The following is a 23,888-nucleotide window of genomic DNA, read 5'->3' as shown; positions in this document are numbered from 1 at the left end:
CAGCTGATTTAGGCCTCAGTTCTCTCGTAGAAAAACAAGACTCTTTGAATAGGTGAATGAATCTGAGTTTGTTAGGAATCCACCTGTTAAAGATGGAATGCTCAGGTGACAAAGAGGATACAAAAGAGAGCACCGCCCCACCCTGAATCATCAACTGGTCATTTCTATTTTCAACCATGTCTTACCATGTCCACAGTCATTCCTCTGAGTATTGTTTTAGCTTTCATGAATGGATTGTGTATATCTGCCAGTGAACATTTACTTCCCTGGTGAGATTTTAGCTTTCATAGCTAATGACTTAAAAGAAAACAAAACAAAAACAAAAACACCTAATCAAGCCCCACCCAATTCTCTTTGTATATACTATACTGCCTTAAGGTTATTCCCTAGTGTTTGATATAATTGCTATCTAAACATAAATAAAGATTATAAAGTAAAATCTTTAATCCCAATGAATTTAAGTTTCAATCAGGAAGTATTACGCATAAAAATATCAGTACCACAAAGATTAGGTAAACAATGTAGAATATCATATAGTCTGTATGTGCTTCATATGTACTTATATGACACATTCCAAAAATCAGGGGAAAATAGGAAATAGCATACAGACAATAAAGATAAAGTGGATGAACCCATTTGGCAATGTGTTCGTGTGTACATGTGTGTTCAAGGCACTAAAGCAGTCAAGGTTTACTATGTACCAGGGATATTTCTAGTATACTTATTTTCTTATTCTCTAAGTTTAAATTTAGATGTATTGTGTTTTCCCAAACTAAGTTATTCTGTAGCCTACTTAGAGATTAAATTTGAGGGAAAGGCTTTTGGATAATTTAAACCAAAGATTTGTGGAAGGGTCTCTCTAGACATAACCTTTATACCTTAAAAAAAAAAAGGAAGTTCCTATCTAACTCGATCCTTCTTGTTTATCACTCACTACGTAGAGTAACATTTCTTGATTGCTGAATGTATGTTTTCCCTTCTTCCATTGACGGACCCTTTGCAATGGTGAGCACAGCTTTTGAGTTCTGTGAGCTAATGCTGACATTTTACTTCACCATGCCAGTTTTCAGCAAAACACAACACACTGCTCCAAGCACTCACTTTCCTGAATGGTAGTTCTCCTAATTTCATAAACTGTTTTGCAGGAAACACCATTTGCTATCATGCCCTTTTGGCTGTCTGTCCTCTGAGTGTGGCGCACTGGGTGAGCACTGAGCTTGAGGTGAACCCCTGCAGATGTGGCATCCTGCGCGGCTTAGCCGACAACAGCTGTACCCTCACCACTGAACACTAGCAGAGGGCCACTCCCCACAATACTCGCTCCAGCCTGAACTTCTACAGGTTTGCTCCACGACAGCATATCCCTTTTAAGAATGGCCTCCTCTGCGATTAGTTCCCTAGCAATTATTGACTCTCTATTCCTAACTTGACCAGCTGAGAAACCATGGAATTATTTTGAAGCTACAAAATCTCAAATACTGGCATACTATAAACGTTCTAAAGTGATAAATGAGCCAAAAAGTCTTTAACACAAAAGTCAGTTTTTCTCCCCTGTAAGGTGATGGTGTTTCCACGTATCATAGGCTTTAGAAGTCAAAGGGACCAGGGGAGAAATCACCTACTTAATCAGAGAGGCAAGATTCTCAAAGAGGAGAGAAGGAGCCAGAGCAGGAATCATGCACTCTTGGGAACAGAATCCATTTCAGTGGGGCACCGGCCTCAGGACTCTTGGCAAACCTTGGAGCCCACAGATGATCAAGTCCTTCTATAAAACGATGCAAGTGACCTTTGGCACAGTGCCACATTCTGTATTCATCCTTGGATGACTCTAACACCTAGGGCAGTGCAGATGCTAAGACATCTGTTGCTGCATTGCATTGCTTAGAGAATAACAGTAAGAAAAACATGTCCATGTGCTTTTAGTAAAGACGCCATCTTTTTCTCAAGAACTTTGGAATGTGGTTGATGAGATCTATGAATGTGAACCCATGAAACAGACAGTGATTCTCCATTCTTTTTCCCAATTCTAAAAAATTGTATTTTATTACTTGCTTATTTTTTTTTATGTATGTTGGGGAACACATGGCCATAGAAGTCAGTGGGTAACTTGTAGAAGTTAGTTCTTCTTTTCTACCATATGGGCCCTAAGGGATTGAACCCAAGTCCTCAAGTTCGGTGGCAAGTACCTTTACCCACTGAGCCATCTCAACCATCCCATAAGTTGATCTTTCAATCAAGGATACATGAGATTTTTACATAAGCACTTGTTGCAATGCAAGGTTTCTATATCCAGAAGAATAAATGATGTTCAGGGAATCCTATGAGCTGTCACAGAAAAATTATTTTACCATCCAATGGTTGTTAAGTTTGGACCAGAGATCTTTACACTTTAAACTTAATCAGAGTCTCTTTTGTGTTTGTTCTCTTTGTTCTTAGCAGAGGCAAATAGAAGAAATTCTACCACCAATAACACGACTTGTATTCCTAGATCTCAACAAATTCTTAGGGGAGGCAGGCTGAGGGAAGCTGAGGACTGGGGCTTTCCTCTGTGTTCCTATGCCAAGCGGACATAGCCAGCTAGTGACACAATGATCTTTGCACATAGGGGTAAAGGGACCATGCGGTTAAACAGAGATGAGCCTTTCTGCTCTCTGCGTGCCCATCTGAAGGTCCAGCCTATCTCCTGCTTAGCAAGCTCTGTGCGGGCAGCCCGAGCACTTGGGAAGGAGCACAGCCTTGCAAGCCGTGGTTCCATCTGCTTCAGCTTCCTCTCCCATTTCTCTTCAAGGGGGGCACTGATGGCTTGCACTTGTAAAGGCTGCGTATCAAAATGCCAAGGCCCATCATTACTGAGTAGAAGAGAAGATTGCAAGGCGACAGCCTCAGGAAGTGGGTAATGAGCTGGGCATAGCCCAGGCTTAGCTGGAGAGCAATTGCAGCCTCGGAACACTGTTATTTGAGCTCCTCTCTGCAATTTCTTCCTTTCAGATAATTTTTGCTCAAACTCCAACCCCAGTGCTTACTTTGATGCTGGTTTCGTGCCACAACTGACCCACTCCTAGATAACTCGGACCTCTCTCCCGTCATTTTCAGCTTCACCCACAGCAGAGGCTGGCCCGTAGGTCACACCAATAGAGTTACAGGGAAAAGCCTATTCCTTCTCGTTTAATCAGACTCTTTATTTACCACTATTACAGGTCCATAACTGAAATGGCTTGCTAAAACTCTTAAAGTACAGTGGTTTCCAGGTAACCTGTGTTTGGAGAATATAGGTTACCCCATACTTGTGACAATTTGGCAAGAATGAATGGTAAGAAATCCTCACCATGGAAAAGCGAGGAGGACAGCTGCACCCCTGTATGTGTTCTGCAGCTTCCAGAGGACCTTGTGTCCCTGAGTGGGAGGATGGGGGCTTAACATGAGGATCGTGCATGGCTATCTTAAATGGTGTTGAAAAGAACTGTCACTGGAAAAATAGGGTGACAGTAATTTCTCAAAGAACTGAGACTCAGCTCAGCGTGTCCAACAGCAGTTACGTGTCGAGAGGCCAAGTCTGAGTTTGAGATTCTGGTCTCTTTGTGGGAGTGGGGGGAGGTGATGAATTCCGGGTTTTTATTTCCCTTCAATATTTCATGGATAGGAAAATATTCCAGAGAAACCACCTAGAATTTCAGGGAAAAAAATCTTTTTTTTCACCCCAACATCCTATTCAGATCCAGCAAATTGAAAAATGCAGACACTCAACTCGCTTCTGCTGCCAGAACACCGAGCGAAAAGTTGTAAAGTGAGAATTTCAGAGAGTAAGAGGGGTTCTTTGCCAACCCCAAATGTCCAGCACCTTAAGAAATAGAGTGTGCTGAAACTGACTTCACATTTAGTCTTGTCAAAAAGGAACCCAAAGGTTCATGGGAACTTGGATAGCGTCCAATGGAAAGACTTAGGTGGGTGGCCACCCAAAACTATGACTCCAGATCTGGAGGCAGTGTTTCCCTTTCTTTTACAGTGCAAGGATTTACATGCTACAGGCACGCTGTATTAGGACGCCATCAACCTTGGCTCTTGTCTCCTTACCAAGAAGGTGGCTAGGAATGGTGCAGAACCATTTGGCTATTGGGAATGAACTAGCCCATTCTACCAGCAAAACCCACGCTTCCCCGTCTCACGTGTCTTTCCCCCGACCTGCTAGTGCTGCACTCTTAGGTTCAACAAGGTAGAAGAGTTTTGCATCATCTCCTGGGGAGGAATGCCAGGCTCCTTTTGGAAAATACTGATGCCATTACTCCTTTTCTATTTTCTTAGTATCTTCATACAGGGAGAACCTCAGAGAACAGACCCTCAAATCCCCCCTTAAACAAAAAAATCCTTGGATTAGATGTGTGTGGAACTCATAATTTTTTTTCTCCAGAAATGGTGTTAGTTGCAGGTATAATACAGAACCTCTGCTGAGGGCTGAGCCAGACAGCCATTTTCTGCATGAGCATTGATGCAGTGAAGATAGGCGTCTTCACAATGTGTGGGATATGGACGGACAAAAATAGCAGGGAATCCGCTTCTCAAATAAATCTGGGTGTTAAATTTACAAGAGACCTTTAAGATTTTCTGGACACTTTAGGTTTTGTGATGGAGGCGGGGATTTTACATCTGTACAAGGCTTTCTAAAGCTCTGTCAAAGGGACCCACTTGCTTTGAGACAAGAGGAGGTGTCACATGCAAAGAGCTTATGGAGCCTTTCCAAATGGCTTTTGAACAGTTTGACTAGACAGGCCAGGAGCAAAACTGAGGGAAATGTGTTGTCCTTGTCTGTAGGGTCCTGCCACATGTGACTTTGACATATCCTGTTCTATTGCGTCAATCTGTGACAGCATTGCTGTCCTGGACTCTGAGCTGCCTTGCTGAGCTATAGTGAAGGAGACCAGAAAGGGAGACATTAGTAACCTGTCTGAGGCTCACAGAAATATTCTGGGAGAAAAAGAAAGACCGATAGGATGAGACCGTTGCAGCCAAATAGCTAACGCTGTGACAACATAATGAAGGAATCACACGGCTTGCTTTATAAGGCACATGTAAACCCCACACTTCTCCTTGAATGAGTGCTGCTTACTTGTCCTTCTGTTTCTCTGTTAGTCTGAGACAGGGTCTCATGATACATCCTTTGTTACGGATCTTGTGCTGACCTAAAACTTGGGATGTAGCCCCGGCTAGTCTCACACTTGCGATCCTCCTACCTCAACCTCCCAAATGCTGGGATTACAGGCGTGAGCCACTATTCCCACCAATAAAAAAAAATGCCTGAAAGCCCAAATCACTGCAAATTTAAACACTGGCGTGGGAAGTTATCTCCTGGGCTATTGTGCAAAGGACTGCATAGATAGGGGAAGGGAGAGTGTTCTTAGAGGTGGGGGCTTGTCACCAGTGAAGACAGAGAGATCAAGGCTTACTTGGCTTCCAGGGCTAGGGCAATGATGCCAGCAGCCATGGGGGCTGAGGCTGATGTCCCGGTATGATTGTCCGTGCACCGCTGTCTTAGATCAGTAGTGATCTGAAAAACAAGATTGAAGAAGCTTAGGCCCTGACGACAGTCTACTTACAAAGTGGATAGAGAGGAATTAAAGATTAATTTTAAATTCAATGTTTCCAGACACCCATTATCATTCATCTTCAAATAATTGCCTGGATAAACCAAATGACTGGAAACTGACTCCATTCAAAGCAGAATAGCTTTTAAGGGTGAACCATGGCTCAGAAACTCAAGGTCACGCACGGATCTCCTAAAAGTCCACTGTGTATGCACCTTATGTACCCCACCTCAGCCTCACTCTGGATTAAGATGAAAATTATTTAACTGACCCACATTTTAAACTAATTAAATATGCTAAGTGAACACCCAGACTGAAAACCTGGTGTGGGTAGGTGAAGGGATAAACTGTAGAGCTCTCACATTCTCCAAGCTATAAATCTGAGCGAGCATCATGTCTCAAGAAAAGATTTCTGCACACAAGTGACCTTGGCTTGAGGACTTTTTGTAGAATTCATAAGCCTGCTGCCCAGAGGAGTGAAGGCTTCCTCAGAGGTTTCACACAGACAGGAGAAGCAAGGGTTGAGCTTCTGTACCTCACACGCAGCTACGGCAGTGTGGGTTTGCACGTTACACAGAAGAGATTAGCTGCTTTTCCATTTTTTTCCCCCTTGCCATCCAAATGTGAAAACCATATCATTTTATTTTCTTGGCTTGAATCCAGCTCCCTTTAGCTCTGACTGAATTGTATTACCATTCAGCAGAGGCAATGGTTCCCAGCCTGTGTTTCATTATTGTCTCACTAAGAAAGAAAATGAAATTTAAATTCTCCTTAACAAGAAAAATTAACTACTATAGAATATGACTCTAGAAGCCATTGTAATACCCCTCAGATTAAAACGAAAAATATTCCCTCCTGGACAGACATGCATTGTGTTCCCTCGGGACTGATTTTTGTGTTTTATGGGAGATGAATCAGTGGACACGCTGCGTTCACCGGGTGACACCGGCAACCTTTCTTTGGCACGAAGACAAGGGTGTCAGCACCCATCACAGAGAAGTGAGCTGATGTGAAAGCCGGCCCGAAAGCCCATGAGCGGAGGCAGCAGCTGAGAGCACAGCCTTTGTTTTCGGAAGAGGACAGAAAAAAGCTGAAGTCGGGTGTGGGTGAGGCAGCAGGCGGACACTCCAGCCCCATGTCAGCCTCACCACTATCTTCTCCGACGACAGGGGCCTGAATGGACTCTCCCATCATGTGACAGAGGTGGAGCAGGACCTCAGACCACTCCGTTTCCCACAACAGAGCATGTGTATCATCTCCTTTGACATGCGTCATGCTACCAAATGACCTGCATCACGTAAGTACAAACACGGACACGAAAGAAGTGGGAGAAGAAATACGTGCAGCCACAGAGACATGGGTCTGCAGGCGATAGATCCGCACTTCCCTATACGTAAAAGAGCTTCCTAAGTTCTTAACTGACTTTGAAAAGGTGTGGTATAAATTTTGTGTGTACAGCATTATTTAGGACACACTGCTGCCTTGGTTCTCTAGGATCTTTCTCATCTGCAGGAAGGAAAGTCAGAGTTGACAACTGTTCTGACTCTCGCCTCCCGTCACCTCCTGCTGTGATGTGTTTGATTAAGTACCTCACCTAAATGAAACCACTTAGGATCTGTCTCTCACTGATTGGATTAATTCACCTACGTGATGTCCTGAAGCTTCATGGATACGGCAGCACATGGGAGAATCCGTTTTAAAAAACCTGACCACTACTCCATTGTTCAGGACTTTCAAGTCACTCATCTGTTGACGGACACCGGGGCTTTTTTCCATGTCTGGCTGCTGAACAGTGCTCCAAATGTACACAAAATGCAGAACACTTTTCGAAATCTAATTTCAAGTGCCCTTGAATATAATACCAGGAGTGGGGTGGCTGAATTGTTAAAAGAGGCATTTCTGGGGGTGGAGAGATGGCTCAGTGGATAAAACATTTACTGTGCAAGCCTGGCGATCTGAGTTTGATCTCTTAACATTACGTAAAGGTGGGTGAAGAGGACTGCGCCCACACTCACACAGCATATGCCCACAATAATTCGTTTTTTTTTTTTTTTTTTTTTTTTTTTTTTTTTTTTTTTTTTTTGGGACAGGATTTTTCTTTTGCTTTGGAGCCTGTCCTGGAACTTACTCTGTACACCAGACTGGCCTCGAACTCACAAATGTCCACCTGTCTCTGCCTCCTGAGTACTGGGATTAGAGGCGTGTGCCACCACTGCCCAGCAATACGTAATATTTTTTAAAGGCACTTCTATCCTACTTTAAACCGGGGGAGGGGATCTCTACAGTCATTTTCTGAGGTACAGGTCTCTGAGTCCAAGCATGAACACATCAGAAATAGCCTTTTTCTAGGTCTCCAAAGTCCTTATTTTTGAGAGATGGTCTCAAAAGACAACATTTTTTTTTTTTGAATTTTACCTCATCTCATGGTCACATTCCTTTACGCAAGTGCTAAGTTTTTCAATGAATTTTGGCTGGATCCAAGTCTTTTAATGGTATCTACCTACTTATTCTTCACTTGTACCAGACACTTGCAATACACATACTTAGGTCCAGAACACACACTCAGAGAGTGTGTTCGACATTGGTGAATCTCACAAATAGCCAGCTCTGGCCAGACAAGAACAAGAAATAGCTTATGATGTAGGATCCATAGCATAAATCTGACACATTCTTTTATGGTTACCTGGCACACACACATATAACATGGACTGACATAAAAAGCTACTTAGAATCGTCACAGAGAGACATCATTGGTGTGTCAAATACTATCACTTTTGACAACTTTGTGTGGAATTCAAGTCAGCATTGTGTTCTAACTCTTTTCAATCATTTGACCTAAATGAAAGGAATCGGAGGGGAGTGGAGCAGGAAGGTGATGGAAAACTGGAGGTTAAAAGATTCAGGCAAAAGAAGAGACAAAAACACCCTTCTTCCTTCTTTGCTCTAAGTGAAATTCCAGTTGGGTCACTTCAATAGGAAGTTACTGTCAATGGGAGAGATGTCCAGGTGTAAACTACCAGGAGCATTTAAGGTAAGCTTCTCACCATTAAAAGAAACCAGAATACCAGGGAATATTTATGTCTATCTGCAGAAGGAAAAAGCAAAGACCACTATGGGATGTGAAACCTAGGAGAAAAATGATGGTTTAAAACCAGGACGAACTGAGGTAAGCACACCCATCACAAGGCACGGGGAACAGAACACAGGACCCGCCAGTGCACCTGGAGGGAAAGTGGCATCCAGCGTGCAGCCCCTAACACAGGGCGGTTGTGCTCCTACTTCAGACTCCCTCGAGAACGTCTCAGAATTTGGTCTCGATCCCGGTGGCAGGCTCGCCTGTTCCAAATTCCCTCAATTCACCACCCAAATCAGAAACAGAATCGGTATCCAAAGAACTGAAGTTGCTCAAGAAAATATCATTTGCGTCCATCACCGAGAAGGAAACTGGAGAGGACACAGGCCCTGAGTAGATCAAAGCTGTCATGATGGGCAAATTAGATTTCCAGCCTCATAGGATCAGTAGCAGATGGGGTTTTGGACTCCGCAAAGCTAGGGATGTCATCTTTTCTTGGTGAGCCAGGCAGGGTCTTGTTCAGTTCCAGCCAGGATCCTTGAGAAGAACCACCACTTTCCTCACTAGGCTCTTATTTCCTAATACTTCACAGTTCATTACTAGAGCTGATTGGGCTTTTGACTGTTGCCTGTTGATATCACTCTCCAGGGAATCTCAGTGCAGATTGACTTGGGCCCTAAGTGACAAGCATTTACAGCAACCCGCAGTAAGTGTCCTCTCTCCCTGATGCCCTGTGATCCTTTTTAGTTTTGAAGGTGCCAGTTTGCCTCATACCTGTTAAAGAGGATCTGAAAAGATATTTTTAAAACATGAAATGATTTTGCTATCTGTTAGGATGAATTTGCTCCTAGTGCTGATGGATTTGGGTTGGAAATGTGTTAGCTGAACTGTCTTAGAGCCAGCAATCGTGGTGAAGGGCAGAGACAATGAACTGGTGTTAGCTCGTTATTAAGCACGTGACCTGAAAAGAAATAAGGACCACTAAATGACATCTGTCCATAGATGTCACCAAGATGGGTGCAGAATTCAGCGAGTAGGATGAATTCAGTATAAAACACTGACCACTCATGTTTTGCTAAGAGAACTTAGAAATGCGGGGTGCAAGGAATGAACCTGCTTCTCTAAACAGGGGTCCTTTCCCGTGTCACTTCTATTCCCCCATACAGCGCAGCTGAGTCCCACAATGCAACAGAAGCAAAAATTTCTTTGCTAATAGAACTGCTTGACTCAAGCTCCCCTGGATTTATTTTATTTTACACTCTCAATTTTTCCATTTCTTTAGAAACACTTCAAGGTCACTTCTCTTCTGACTATTCAGTCAGGACTCCGAGACACTTAGAATCATCCCACAAAAGTTAGGTGTGCACTGATACTGTAAATTAGTCAAGGGTTAGCCAGGTGGTGGTGGTGCACACCTTTAATACCAGCACTTGGGAGGCAGAAGCAGGCAATCCCTGTGAGTTCAAGGCCACCCAGGTCTACAAAGTGAATTCCAGGACAGCCAGAGCTGTTACACAGAGAAACACCGTCTCAAAAGCAAAGCGAAACAAAACAAAACAAAATGAAAACCAGCCAACCAAATTAAAGGGTAGCCATTAACCTCAAGGTTTCTCTCCTCAAACTACTATTAGCAACCGATGGTGAGGTGCCTGGGTGTAGAACATTCCACACAGCCACAGGATGCTTGCAAGGAAAGCATTACATCATTAACAGCGGAGGGAAAGGAGGTTCAGCAAGGCTAATTATCTTGTTCCAGGACACACAGCAGCAAAGCAGTTAGTAAGCAGAGATGGCATTAAATCCTGAACCAGCAACGTAAAAAAAGTTTTTAGAGTGTGCTGCCACCCATGAGGACAATAGCAACATAGTCAGCCCTCCAGTCACCTCAGGGACAGCAGAACAGCCTTGATCCTCCAGCCTGCCAGCAAGCGGGTACAGCAAGCAGGTCTCCTGTATGCTTTGGTACATTCTGAGGAGAACATGGGTCCCACTACTGAACATATCTGGACTTGTTCTTCCATTTATTTACTTAAGAAACAGAAAGAAGGAGACTCCTTTTTAAATGAGATTTTCTCAATGGAAGAGAGCAGAGGCGATGGCAGAGATGGATCTGATGTGAGTGGTGACTGCATTTGAAGCAGGAGTGGGTGAGGGAGGAGGTTGGAGAGCAAGGGAACAGGGCTTCTCTACAGGAGGAAGTGAGTGCTTAGAAGCCTTATGCACAGTGGGCTAATTCATCTCTCTGGAGTTGGTCTCTGTGGCCACCCCTGATATACTGCGGGCTGCATGTGCGTTTTGAACACATAAATAAAATGATATTGGGGAAGAGCGCAGAATGCTTATTAGCCAAAACACGGCTCAGAGACCCTCTCCGAACAGGAATGCAAAGGGACCCAAACTTGAATCAGCAGGACAAACGACTTGGGGGCAGGTGGGTAGCCAAAGGCAGAAGAGGTTCTAAAATAGAGATAACTTCCTGGTAGGAACGACTGAATAGAGTTTTAGTTCTACAACACAATAGGGGGAAGCCATGGAAGCAGTGAGATTTAAAGACAAAACTTTGATAGCTTGTATGGGTTGTTACGCACATAAAATTGACCATTTTCCACAGAAACTATTTCAATAAATGTTTACCTTCCATGAAGGTTATTTTTACATGGTTATTTTTGCACGGACACTTACGGAGCCTGGCTCTAGCCAAGAGAGCACAGACTCTTCGTTCTCAAGTAGTTTCCACTCTGGCAAGAAAATCAGACAGTAAATGAAGAACGTAGACAATAGTGTCAAGTGAGGCTAAGTACACGGGGGAGCACGGCTGACTGAGAAGAGGGTGGTGGAGGGAAGGAGCCCACATGCAGGGAACACAGAGGCACGTTCCTCTACCTAGCCGAAGGGAGGCTCCAGGCAAGGAGCTCCTACAAGGAAGCCTCAGCAGAGGACACAGCCCTACTCTGACCACACGGAAGCACCATCTTGGGAGAGTGTGGCTGACTGAGGGGATTAGGAAAAGGGTAGAGGCCAGAGATTCAATCAGGAAGAGCAAGGTGGTACAATGTGGTGGGCAGCTATTAAGAGAACACCAGGTAAGTGACCACCCTTCCCTACATAGCGCCACACTGGGTGGCCCTGACAAGTGTCGGGCATGATGGGACACCAATGATAGATGGGCTTGGGCTTCATTCTGCTTGACTGGAACCTAGGTGCCCCCAACAGACCAGATGTATGTTTCTTTCCTAGCCTTTCAAGTTTCTGTTTTCTCATCTGTGACCTGAACAAGATGATCCCTGTACACGGGGTTCCCAGGATAATGGGAAAGGTTGTAGGCCGCGTGCAGAGTGCTGTATCAGGTTCTCACTAGAACGGTCACAAATGATATGTTTACATTGTTTATGATATGTTATAACAACTGTAAATATGTCACACGAGATACAGAATGCTATGTATACAATTATGCTAAGGAAAACATTACTTCAAGCCATGGCTTTAAACTAGATTAATCAGAGTGGGCCAGAGGGGTGGGTCAGTGGGTAATAGACTATATTGATCTAGCAGAGAGCCTGAGTATGGCTCCTAGCATCCAGGTTGCTCATAAGTCCCTATAATTCCAGATCCTGGGGAACTGACACATCGGGTTTTTGAGGGCACCTGCACTAATACATACACATAATAAAAATAATAATAATAAATCTTAAAAATATCTGTTTAGGGGATGTGGCAGGTCCTAGAAGTCATCTTAGCACATGGAAGGCCAAGGCAGAAGCACCATGGGATTAGCTTGGGCTAAGTGAGATTTTTGTTGCAAACAAACAATAGTCATCCCTGACCATTCTGTTTAGAAAAGAGCCCCTTATTAGACTCTTGACATTCTGGATGCTTCATTTGCTGGCATAATCTGCCAGGCTACCAAGGCTCCAGGTCTATGCGAGTGTGACTATAACACCGGTGCCCACTGTTGAGTTGCGAGCATTGGCAGGGCACGCAAGTGTGCGGGCCTCACTCTATTTTGAAACCCAGGGCAAGCTTTCCTGCTTGCAAATCATGAAAAGACCTTTTGTCCCAGGTACGTAAAGTTTACTTAACAAAGTGCTTTCCCGGAAGGAGAGATCTTTCCTGTCCCTCAGCTCCTCAGCAGTCGCCTCGGTTGAAATCACTAAGGTGCTCTCTGGAATGAAGAACGACAGCTGTGCTTTTCGGGAGAGGAGGCGAGTGACAGGAGGAAATGGATGGCTCCGGGGAGGGGCCCAGTGCAGAGAGGACACTGCCACTGCTGTAGCACTCCATCATGGATACCACTAACAGGAGGCAGGCATCACCCAGAGACCACAGGCGTCTAGGTTTAAAGCCTGGCGGTGGCAAGGTCCTGGGCGCGCTGTGGGCTTATTCATCATCCTGACATCTGGAAGGAAAGGGGGTCAGCTGGACCATAAAAACTTGATGTCGCTGCCAGCTCCACTCATGTTCAGGCTGTTAACATGTTCCTGATCACAGTGGCTTTCTTTATGGGGTTGGTGGAACAGACCACAGGGTTTTACGGATTAGGAAAATGGAGGTGCAATGGGAACCACTGTGAATCGAGATGCAACCCACAGACCTTCCAGGGTGCAGAAGGCTGCACAGTCTAAGGACAGTGATGCCAGTCTCTAATAGAGCCACATGCAGACCAGGTACTCAGACTCAGACTGTCACTGTCTCACGGGAATCTCTGGGACCATGTGGGGGTCACCTCAATTTTACAGTTGAGGAGTGGGTGGCTCAGCACTATGTGGCCAGTCTGAAGTCAGACACTGGATTCAATCAGTTTCCAAATTTCTTCTTCCTTGTGGGTAATTTGAGGGTGCAAACATTAAGAAAAGAATTGAAGAACTAGGTAAAGAGAAGAAAATGCATAAATGAACAAGTTTTTGGCCTTTGTAATGAGAAACTAATGCCCTTAAAGATTATTTCTTCATTGCAGAAATACTGTGATCTAGAATTAAGCCCATGATTTTACACACATTGCTATGTTCCCTAACCATTGGACAGTGTGTGCCAGTGTGGCAAGACACCTGTTAGCTCCATTAGGAGATTCCCGAGTTTATCTCTAGTCTGAAGACATCATCCCATAAGCAAAACAATAAATTTCTAATTCTTAATAAATGGAAATTTCCTTTGAGAAAGAGAATAATCACAAAGCAGATAGAAGGAAGAGTTAAATATGCATTCAGTTTGTGACGGGAAACTGAAGTGTAAGACCTCACAGAAGGACACTGACATCCAGCCATGGTGTTCAGGTCCCACCCCAAACTTTCTCCTCTCACCAAGATTTTGACTTCATTATAGAACTGTAAACATCTGGCGCTCACACATGCTTGATGGCTGTGTTTATGGGGCCACAACAACTGCTGCCCAGTTACAAACACAATGGTGCCCAGGAGAAAGGTCTAGTGAGTGGACCTCATAGACATGATGCTAAGGTTGCTCAGACCAAGTGACACGTTCCGTCAGGGATGTGAGCACACCTCCTCCTGTTTTGATATTTTGTTCATTAGACTATAAGCTTCTTTTAGAAAAGGCATTTCTGGAGCTGATCAGCACCATCCTCACAGCAATGGTGCCACAGGGAACAAGAGGACTGGAGAGGTCATAAGATGCCTGGGAGGAAGTATGAGCTTGCTGCCGATCCTCAGACTCTAGAGCTGTAAATGGTGGGAATATTATCCTGGAGATTCTCAGTTACTTCTTGATACAGAGATGGGTGTCACGAGACCCTGGTAGTTGAGGGTGACAAGTTAGGGGGTACGGTTTTCTACTGAAAAGCAAAAGAGTTCTCTAGATGTTTACAGCTCTATACTGAAATCAAAATCTTGGGGAGCAGCATCAGGTTTTAATTAATCCAGAAATGTCTAGTCTTGTGCTTTTTCCTTATGTATTTTACTTTGTGTTCAGAGTTAGTTCACTGATAACTGATTCAGGAAGTACTGAGAGATGGACTTGTATACATTCAACTTTATGTGTATGGGTCTTTTGCCTGAATATATGTCTGTGTACCATAAGTATGCAGTGCCCACAGAGGCCCGAAGAGGGCACTAGATATCCTGGAATTTGAGTAACATGATTGTGAGCTGCTATGTGGATGCTGGGACCCAAACCCAGGTCCTCTGGAAGAAAAACCAGTTTTCTTAATTGCTGAACCATTGCAGTGGCTTCCCTACTGCTACAGAAAAATGAGATGCTCCTCCACAGTGTTGATCTGGCCCTGTGTGGCTCCTCAAACATCAGGTAAAACAGCTCAGCAGGACATGAGTCCTCTTTGAAAGAGGAATCCTGAGACACTCTGGAAAACCATGGTCAGGAGAAGAGGACCAGCATTTGACATTTAGAATTCGTAGTGCTGTGTCAGGTATTCTAAGAGTCAGTTTCTACAGACTTTGAGAAGGGTTAGCATTGGGTTGCATTTTTTATTGACTTGTGTATCCCCCAATTATTTCAGTAATGGCTCCGTGAACTAAAAACTCCTAAACCTGCACATTATAAGGAAGGACTTAGACCTAGAAAATGGCTCAAGTTAGGTAGGCCAATCTAGTAACCTGAATCCTGAATAGCTGTTTTACAAGCTAGCAGGGCAGGATGGTGAAGAGGGGACGCCACTGCACTTCCATAATTCCCCATTCAGTAGACTACAGTAGACCCAGAAGCACAGCTGGTACAGGGTTAGTACACATTGGATAAATACAGCCCCTTGATATCTGCAAAGGATTGGTTTCAGGAATCCTAAGACAGGACTTGCATGTTTAAGTCCTGCATATAAAATACAATGACATATATTTGCACATTTATGTTTGCACATTCTTCCTTAAGTACTACCCAATCTGTAGATTGCTTTAATATACAAAATAACACAAGGGCCATGCATACAGACGTAATGCTACATTGTTTAGTGAATAAAGACTACTAAGAGAATATCTTCAAGGTAATTTCAATGTAGTGTGGTCGGTTAGCTTGTAGATGTAGAGCCCATGGAAACAGACAAGCAAATGTACATCTTAAGTGTGAATTTTAGTTCTCGTATATACTTTTTTGTTCATAATGAATTAGCTACATGAGACACCAGAATCAGAAGTTAATGATAGCGACACTAAGCTGAGAATCACATGTTGATTCTTGTTTTTTCGTTCTTATCAACGTAAATGTAGACCAATCATTTGTCCTCAATAAAACTGAAACTTAGTTGTGATCAACATTATATTAATGTTCAAATATCATGATCCCGACAAGCATTTTTAAGGAATCAGTAATAGACTGTTAACGTTCACAGTGATTTACTTGGTACCATCAGCTAATCAGATCTGCTGTTTCTATAAGCTCCTTCTACACATTTATGGATCTCTCTTAACTTTCAACATGAACACTGAAGAAATGGATGGTAATAGACACGTAAAAGTTACATACTATTTTCTTATCATAGGATTCTCCACTGCTGTAGGTTGTGGCCAGTGTAGAGGAACACTCTTCCAAGTACCACGGTTTCTTTCCACTTTCAGCTGTACTGCTGATGGAGATGGTGTAGATGCTGTTGGTATAGCCATCACAAGAGCAGTGGTCTTTGCTCCTTCCACCATTGCCAGATGCCCAGACAAACACAGAGCCAAGGCCTCTCCGCCCCTGTTAACAGATGGAGAAAGTCAGAGACACGGGAAGGCAGGACCCCAGGTTGCAGATGAAGAAAACCATTAATCAGCTCAATAGAACCATTAAAACAAAGTATCTGTTGAATTAAAGTGGTGCTGTTTTAATTAAATGTTGGATTCAAGATGCCTTGAGGAGGAAAGGTAAGGAGAGTTGCCTTAATTAAATAAAATAGCCACAGGCCAAAAGCATGGTCATACCACAACTTACCTGGCCAGGTCAACAGAAGGCACGGGAAAGTAGAAGACCTACCTGATTTAACCAATACCGTAACAGATGGTAGGATGAGAACCACAGAGCCATGAAAAAGCAAAACAATGCAATCACATTTATTTACCTAAATTCAGGACTGTGTACCTAGGTATATAATTTTATTAAAATAATTTAAATACTTAAGAAGAAAATGTTCAGAAAAGTACTTTTGTTATAAATACAGTGCACACAGATAAAAAACGTCTTAGCTGAGAAAATAAAAGTATGCATGTTGGGAAGTCAGATGCATGAGGTTATCACACAAGTGCGGTGTAACAGAATCCATTCTGTTCGGTAGGATTAGGAGTTTATTTTCTTCTTTAAACCAAGTTTTCATGAACATGTATTAGTTTTAACAACATACAATCACAACAATTCCTTTATTAAGAGGGAGGATGCAACTCGAATTATTTTTATGTATGTGTGCATGTCATTGTGTGTGTGTATCCCATGTGTAGGGGTGTCCACAGAGGGCAAAGGAGGGTGTCGGACCTCCTAGAGATGAAGCTGGAAGTAGCTGTTAGCTGCCCCACATGAAGTTTGGGATCTGAACTCAGGACCGCTGGAGGAGTAGGGACGTATTCGCAATTGCTCAGGCATCCTTCTCACTCCTCAAATTCTTTTTTGTTCTTTGCTTTGTTTGTTTTCCTGTTTTGAGACAGGGTCTCATTATGCACCCTGATATTGGTCACAAAATCACAAACTTTCTGCCTCATCTCCCAAGTACTATGACTGTGGATATGAATGTATCTGGCTGACAGAAGTACTTTTTTCTTCCAATGCCAGGGATGCAATCTAAAGTTTTATGTGTGGGAGGCATGCTATCACTGAGACGCATCCCCAGGCCTTTGTGTCAACTGTAAGGGATAATTTTGGCATTATGATCAACAAGTGTTGTATCCACAGATGATCTCCTGTATTCTCAAGACAACAGAAGCCAACATGTTAGAAAAGTGTTAGTTAGCAAGCCCTACAGGTGGCACAGTGCACAATGGGAGCTTCATACATCACTGCCAATTTACAGATCAAGAGGGCGCATCTCAGAGGTGCTCAGTAATGGTCTGATACAGGACAGGAGCCAGAATCTGAGCCATTCTTTTACAGTTGCCCCCTGAGCAAATGGGACTGGACTGAGATAATTTCTCTGATCTTAGGAAAGCCTCTTGTGTCTTCGCTGAAGCCTGGGACTGAGATCTGAAAGCAGTCTAGCTCCTGTTCTTTCCAGATCCAGGGCAAATCCAGGACTGACAAGCAAAGGATGCAGGTCTCATCCCTAGCAGCACGAACAGGGAGGATGCAGGTTTTAGAGCCCAAATCCTTCAGGCAACCTCAGCCCTAATGTGGCACCCTCAGACATATGAACACTAGACACTCTATTATTGTGAGATCCACAAATGACATCGCTATAGAACAATGGTTCTCAACCTTCCAAATGCTGGGACGCTTTAATACAGCGCCTCATGTTGTGGTGACCTCCAATCATAAAATTAGTTTTGTTGCGACTTCGTAACTGTAATTTTACTACTGTTATGAATTGCAAGGTAAATACTGTATTTTCCAATGATCTTAGGTGACCCCGGTGAAAGGGTCATTGAACACCACAAGGGGTTGTGACCCACAGGTTGAGAACCATTGCTATAGAGGCACCACAACACCACTTAAGTTGTCCTTTAGGAATTTACAGGCATGAAAGGACTATGAATTGCTGCTGTCCTAAAAATGCCCCTTCCAGAGGTATTTGATCTTTGTATCAAACAGGTAATTGATAGAAATTCCTTTATAAACAAGCATAGACAAATAAATGGCCATGTTGGGTAGCATACATTTCTAGTTCCAACCCCAGGGAGGCAGAGGCAGGCAGATCTCTGTGAGTTCAAAGCCAGCCTGGGCTACATAGTGCATTTTAGACCATCCACAACTACATGGAAAGTCTCTGTGTCACAAATAATCAGAAAACCAGCACAGAAAGCCGGAAGGACAGCACACATTCCCTAGCCGTCTGAGGTCTGGGCGTGAGGAGAGAGGAGTCACTGGGACAGAGTATGGAAGGTGCTAGGATTTGGGAGGGTCTCCTAAACAGAGGCTGCCCCTGAGGACCTCCTCCCATTCTCAATCCACTTCCTGCCAGTCTAGAGTCTGGGCTAAAACTCATCAGAAATCAAAGGACACTGAAGCCCACAGAGAGAAGCCACAGAGATTAGTGTTTCAGAGCTCATGGGTTAGGGGTGTGTCTAGTGGTGGTGGGGGCAGGAACCCAGGATGCTAGAGGCCAATGTAGCCCTTTAAATGTCACAGAGATTAAATTGTAACCTTCTCCCCCGGCCAAATTTCATTACAGGTATATGAGGTCATCAGTGTGATGTCTGAGCAGACGGAATCAGTGTTCTCATAAAGAGGGAAAGAGATAGCAGCAAGTTCTCTCCGAAAGTGGCCACAGAGGAAAGGTCATGTGACAAGCTGGCTGTCTACAAGCTGAGACCAGTACTCATCTGATTTCCTGGGTCTGGGGTTCCAGCCTTCTGGCATCTAGGACTAACTGGCAGAACATTACGTTCTACTGCTTGAGCCACCCAGCCACTGCTGAGTTAAGGCAGCGAGAGCTGAAGAAAACAAGCTGGGAGAAGGCAGAGTGGTCCATCCTCCTGGGAGTCAGAGGATGCAGGATGCTGCTCTCCACAGGGCAACTGACCCAGAGTGGCCCATCCTTCTGAGAGTCAGAGGACGCGGGATTCAGGATGCTCCCCCATTCTCTCTACAGGGCAGCTGACCCAGAGTGGCCCATCCTCCTGAGAGTTGGAGGATGCAGGATGCTCCCTCATGCTCCCGATAGGGCAGCTGACCCAGAGTGGCCCATCCTCCTGAGAGGCAGAGAATGCAGGATGCAGGATGCTCCCTCATGCTCCCCACAGGGCAGCTGACCCAGAGGCAGAGGATGGAGGATGCTCCCCCATTCTCTCCACAGGGCAGCTGACCCAGAGTGGTCCATTCTCCTGAGAGGCAGAGGATATAGGATGCTTCCTCATGCTCTCCACAGGGCAACTGACCTGTCTGTCTGGGCGGAAGGTGTATGATCAAAGCCCAAGAAATAAACACTAAATTTGTGGGCCGAAAATGCCATAACCAAGCCTGCCAAACATCTCTGGGGTTAATCTAAAACAATTAGCAATCCACAGACGTGTTTCCTGCAGAGGCACAGGGGGTTTGCATTAGTGTGAAATAGTCCCAAACCAAAACATATGTGTTAAAAAACAACAGAAGTCTGGCAATTTTACTAAAACTTAGGAGTAATTTAAGAAGGAAACCTTAGTGTAGGGTACAGGGAGAGGGAAAGTGGACAGAGGATTCAAATAGAGTTTTGAGACATATTTTTTCCCGAAGGGTAAGTAGTAATATCATTTTTTAAAGCTTGGTTAAGTAATATGATTACAATTCAGTTATTTAAATATGAGAAACAAAACAAGCCTGCAGTTGAACTGCATGCCAAGTTAAAAAGTCAGGAAACAAGGCCATAATACATTGTGAAATCCACGCAGGCCCCATTCAGCTAAATGCTAAACAGTCTTTTTCATTGTGTGTCTAAATGAGCATATGTGTCTTTTTACGTATTCTCTAAAAAGTCAATTTAGTTAACCCCCTAAGTGCTGTTATGACAGCACAAGACAGAGCTGGCTTTTTTTGTGGCCATTTTATTCTGGATTGCTAATTCAAGCCTACTCCTGGAGGGTGGGGGTTGAGAAGCTTCTAGTGTGGTGATGAAACCAAACTTTTCTTCAAAATAAGTTGTTCTTATTCTTTATTTGCCATTTTGGTAGACCATTCTTCTCCAATATTGCTTAGCAGTTGTTTGAAGAGCAATGAATAAATATTAGAGGCTTATTACAATTAAAAAAAGAGGAAGACAATAGCAAGTATGGCTTCTGGTATTTGTTAACTGAGAACAAAATCCTGAGCACCAGCAATGTGTATGTGTAGATTCTCTAGATTAGGCAGCCAAGAACATCAAGTGATGTGTCCTGAGTCATTTAACCGGAGCGTGTTAGAAGCATGAGCAGGGGCTCTGTGTATCTGTGGATGGAGACACGAAGGGGCACACTAAAATTACATGAGAATTAGGAACTTTCTTTCTACCAAAGCCTTGTCTGGGCCTCCCTTATCTCCTGTGCAGCTTCCTCCCCTCAGCAGGCCAAGAACACAGTGCTCTCTGTAAGCTTTTGTTTATCATATGGCTATTGGAGTCTCTGTCTCCCATGACACAACAGAGTTCCATAATTAAGAGGCCGAGACAGGGAAGGACATGGGCACGTACAGGGAATGCCTTGGTAGCTGAGAGGTGAAGCAACAGCGATTTCTTTAACGCCTACAGACATTCAGACTAGCAGTTCCAAAATGCTCCTGCTTAGGGTAGGGTTTCTTGAATGAAATGAGTCTGGTCTAGAATACAGGTAAAGGCAAGCTAATAAACAAAGCATATCAAAAGTCAAAATATAAATGTTTAATAACTATTCAAAATTTCAAAATATATTGCTTATTTAAGCAATTTAAATAACTTTCGGCATCATTATCATCCAAGAATGAATGACTAAGGTGAACCAGAAAAGGAACACAGGTGGCAAACCCTCAGCAGGAGTAGATGGCTGGCCTGACCAGTGCCTCGGTGACCACCTGGTCTAACCTGGGAATGCACCAGGCATTCCACTGATGGCAGGCACATCCCATTTCAGGATCACACAAGTCTGGGTTGATGCTGCTTCTTTTCTCAGAACAACTAAGGTAAATGGGAGAGCGACCTTATGTATTGTAAGCTAAATTGTCATTCATTACAGTTTACCTATGCGGTGATTTAATGGCAGCAAAAGCTCTGAGTCAAAGTCTCAAGATTAAAAATGCTAATTAATGACAAAGGACAGCTCCCTTAAGTTGACTTTCAACAGCTCCCCAATCACCAAACAGGTATCCCTGAGCCACACCTCCTGCCTTGAGCCATCTCCTCAGCTATATCAAGTATCTGTTCCATGCATCCGCTGAGAGGGCTGCCTGCGCATGTCCAGTTGATCCTGACTCAACAAGGGCCATCTCTGCTGTGGTCTTATTCATTCCCAACCCATGCCATCAAAGGGTGCTGAATAGGGACAACTGGAATGGAAATACAATGATTTTCCACTTCCCTGTGGGAAGAAAAGCACAGAATGTGTGAGAAGGAAGGGGTCTGAGAGCTGGCACTACTGGTCCCCAGCTCCGTATTCCTGCCAGCTACATGCACTAGCACTCTACTTCCCCCCCATCCTGCCCATCTCAACCACCCCTTTTCTCAGCTCTGACCTGGCTTCTCTGTATGCTGGTTTTCTGTGCATACCACAGACTACCAAGCCAAGTATTCAGAGTCATTTTTTATGTTCTTTGACTTTTTAATAAAACACTGAAAAATTAGATGCAGTTATTAGCAACCATATTAATTTTATACAACCATACACAAATAAAAATGAATTTTATATGCTCACTGAGCACACCCAGTGCAGTCAGCTTAGAATTTTAAAGGCATAGAGAGCCCAATAAAGAGTATGGAGTCAGCTGCAACAAGCATTTCTAATAAAAATGACTTTTTATTTTTACTGTTTAATGTTTAAATGTATTTTAAGTGGAATAGCAGATTTTTAAGTGCTCGGTGTAACTGGCACTTAATACCTTTTCATATTGTTAGAGTTCTAGTTCATGGGCTGGCAGCTTGGAATTCAGGGAACTAGAATGAACTTGAGTTCCACTGTTAAAGGTGACACTTGTAAAGGCAGCTAACAGTCCTAGAAATATGGGGCTCCCCATTCCCCAGAAAACGCTCCTTTTGTGTTCAGTGTATGAACAGAGACTGTTGAAAAGAATTGCTTACGTATCATAAGCGATAGAATACAAATGCATTAGATCTTAGTAGAATGAGCCAATCACGGTGCCGCAAACCTGTAATCCCAGCACTCAGGAGGTTGAGGCAGAGAATTTGCCATGACATAGAAACTAGCTTGGATTGCATAGTGAGTCTGAGGTCAGCCTGGGATACCTATGAAGACCTTGTCTCAACAACAACCACAACCTCAAACAAAACAGCAAAAGCATAATGATAACAAAAGCTTAATCAACCCTATTTTCAGGAACGGGCGTTTTTTAGAAGGGGTGAGTACCACTGGGGCTTACAGACGTATGCCTCATTGGACACATCACAGATATGCACATGGGTGTGGTTCTTGGCTTCTGAAACTGTATTGTGACTGTGGATTTCTTTCACTTTGCATATCTTTATGATGTAACTAGAAGAAAAGTATGAGTTTTTCAAGAAGAAACAGCAGTAGAGTATCTATGAAGAAACAAACCTTGGGTATCAAAACCAGAAACAAATATGCGTTTATACAAAGATTTTTATTTTTGACTCTGCCCATCTAAGTACTTCAAATAATAGAAACTTGGAGGTGAATGCTGTGGTATGAATAGTACCTAGCAATGAAGACATCAGAAAGTCTGGGAGAAGGCATGCTGGATCATGGACCACTCAGAGCCATCTCCACTAATGCTGAAAGTACTTAACAGTGTGGCTTAAATACTGCTCAACAACCACGGATTAAGCTAATTAAAACAACAACAACAACAACAACAACAAGAATAACAACTCCTCTCCTGCTTTATTTCATTTGCTAAATCAAGAATTCCAAAATATTGGCCTCCTGGCCACCCAGACTTCTTGCTGTCTCAGACTTCATCTTCCTCATCTGCCAACACAAGCCTCACGAGAAACACATCATCTCAAAAAGCTGAAAAGGGGATTTTTTACTGGGAGAAGGTAAATCTGAAAAATCACACTTCCCCTGTTTCGTTCCTTGCACAATGTGTGAAAACAAAGCATGGTATCCCAATAATGTACACACAGCTTGTTTATGCATCAATTAAAACCAAGCTGAAACTTCAGAAAGACTCAGGTATTATTTGCCTCCACTCTCCCCTCAGAAGGCAACCTTCTATCCCATGGTGCAAGGACTGCTAACAGTATTTGGAAGGGAAATCACACAGGTCGAGTTCACTCTCAATTCCTTATTTCAAGCAGCGAAGACAAAACTGTGCCTGTCACACACTCGCAGAAGTAATCACCGCCAACAGCGCCAGCTAAGCTGTTCTGGGCAGTCACTCCCCTCAGCATTCCCAAAGGCCACTGTCACACCTGCCAACTCTCTACCTCTTGGATCATTTCAACAAAGTCAAAGCCACGCTCTCACTTTCAGCAAAGTCAGGTTCATGGAAGCAAGAGGGGTACCCACAATGTTAATTTTATAATTTTGATTCTGAGG

At 43.7% G+C, this 23,888-nt stretch overlaps 1 protein-coding gene across 2 annotated transcripts in view; it reads right to left on the bottom strand.

Annotated features, from left to right (window-relative positions):
• Nucleotides 1-23,888, bottom strand: part of Pcsk5 (proprotein convertase subtilisin/kexin type 5) — a 429,292-nt gene that overhangs the window by 212,918 nt on the left and 192,486 nt on the right. For both annotated transcript variants that reach the window (XM_041661614.1, XM_041661613.1), the window contains exons 8-9: nucleotides 16,078-16,290; nucleotides 5,439-5,539 (exon numbers count right to left, since the gene is read on the bottom strand). In XM_041661614.1, coding sequence (XP_041517548.1) covers nucleotides 5,439-5,539; nucleotides 16,078-16,290 — 314 coding nt within the window. The remainder of the gene's footprint in view (nucleotides 1-5,438; nucleotides 5,540-16,077; nucleotides 16,291-23,888) is intronic.

This window comes from Microtus oregoni, unplaced genomic scaffold, assembly GCF_018167655.1.
Source record: "Microtus oregoni isolate MIOR12 unplaced genomic scaffold, Mior012 000012F_ref0000307, whole genome shotgun sequence".
Taxonomy (NCBI): domain Eukaryota; kingdom Metazoa; phylum Chordata; class Mammalia; order Rodentia; family Cricetidae; genus Microtus; species Microtus oregoni.
The sequence above is the reverse complement of the archived record's forward strand: the minus strand, read 5'-3'. Positions and strand labels throughout refer to the sequence as shown.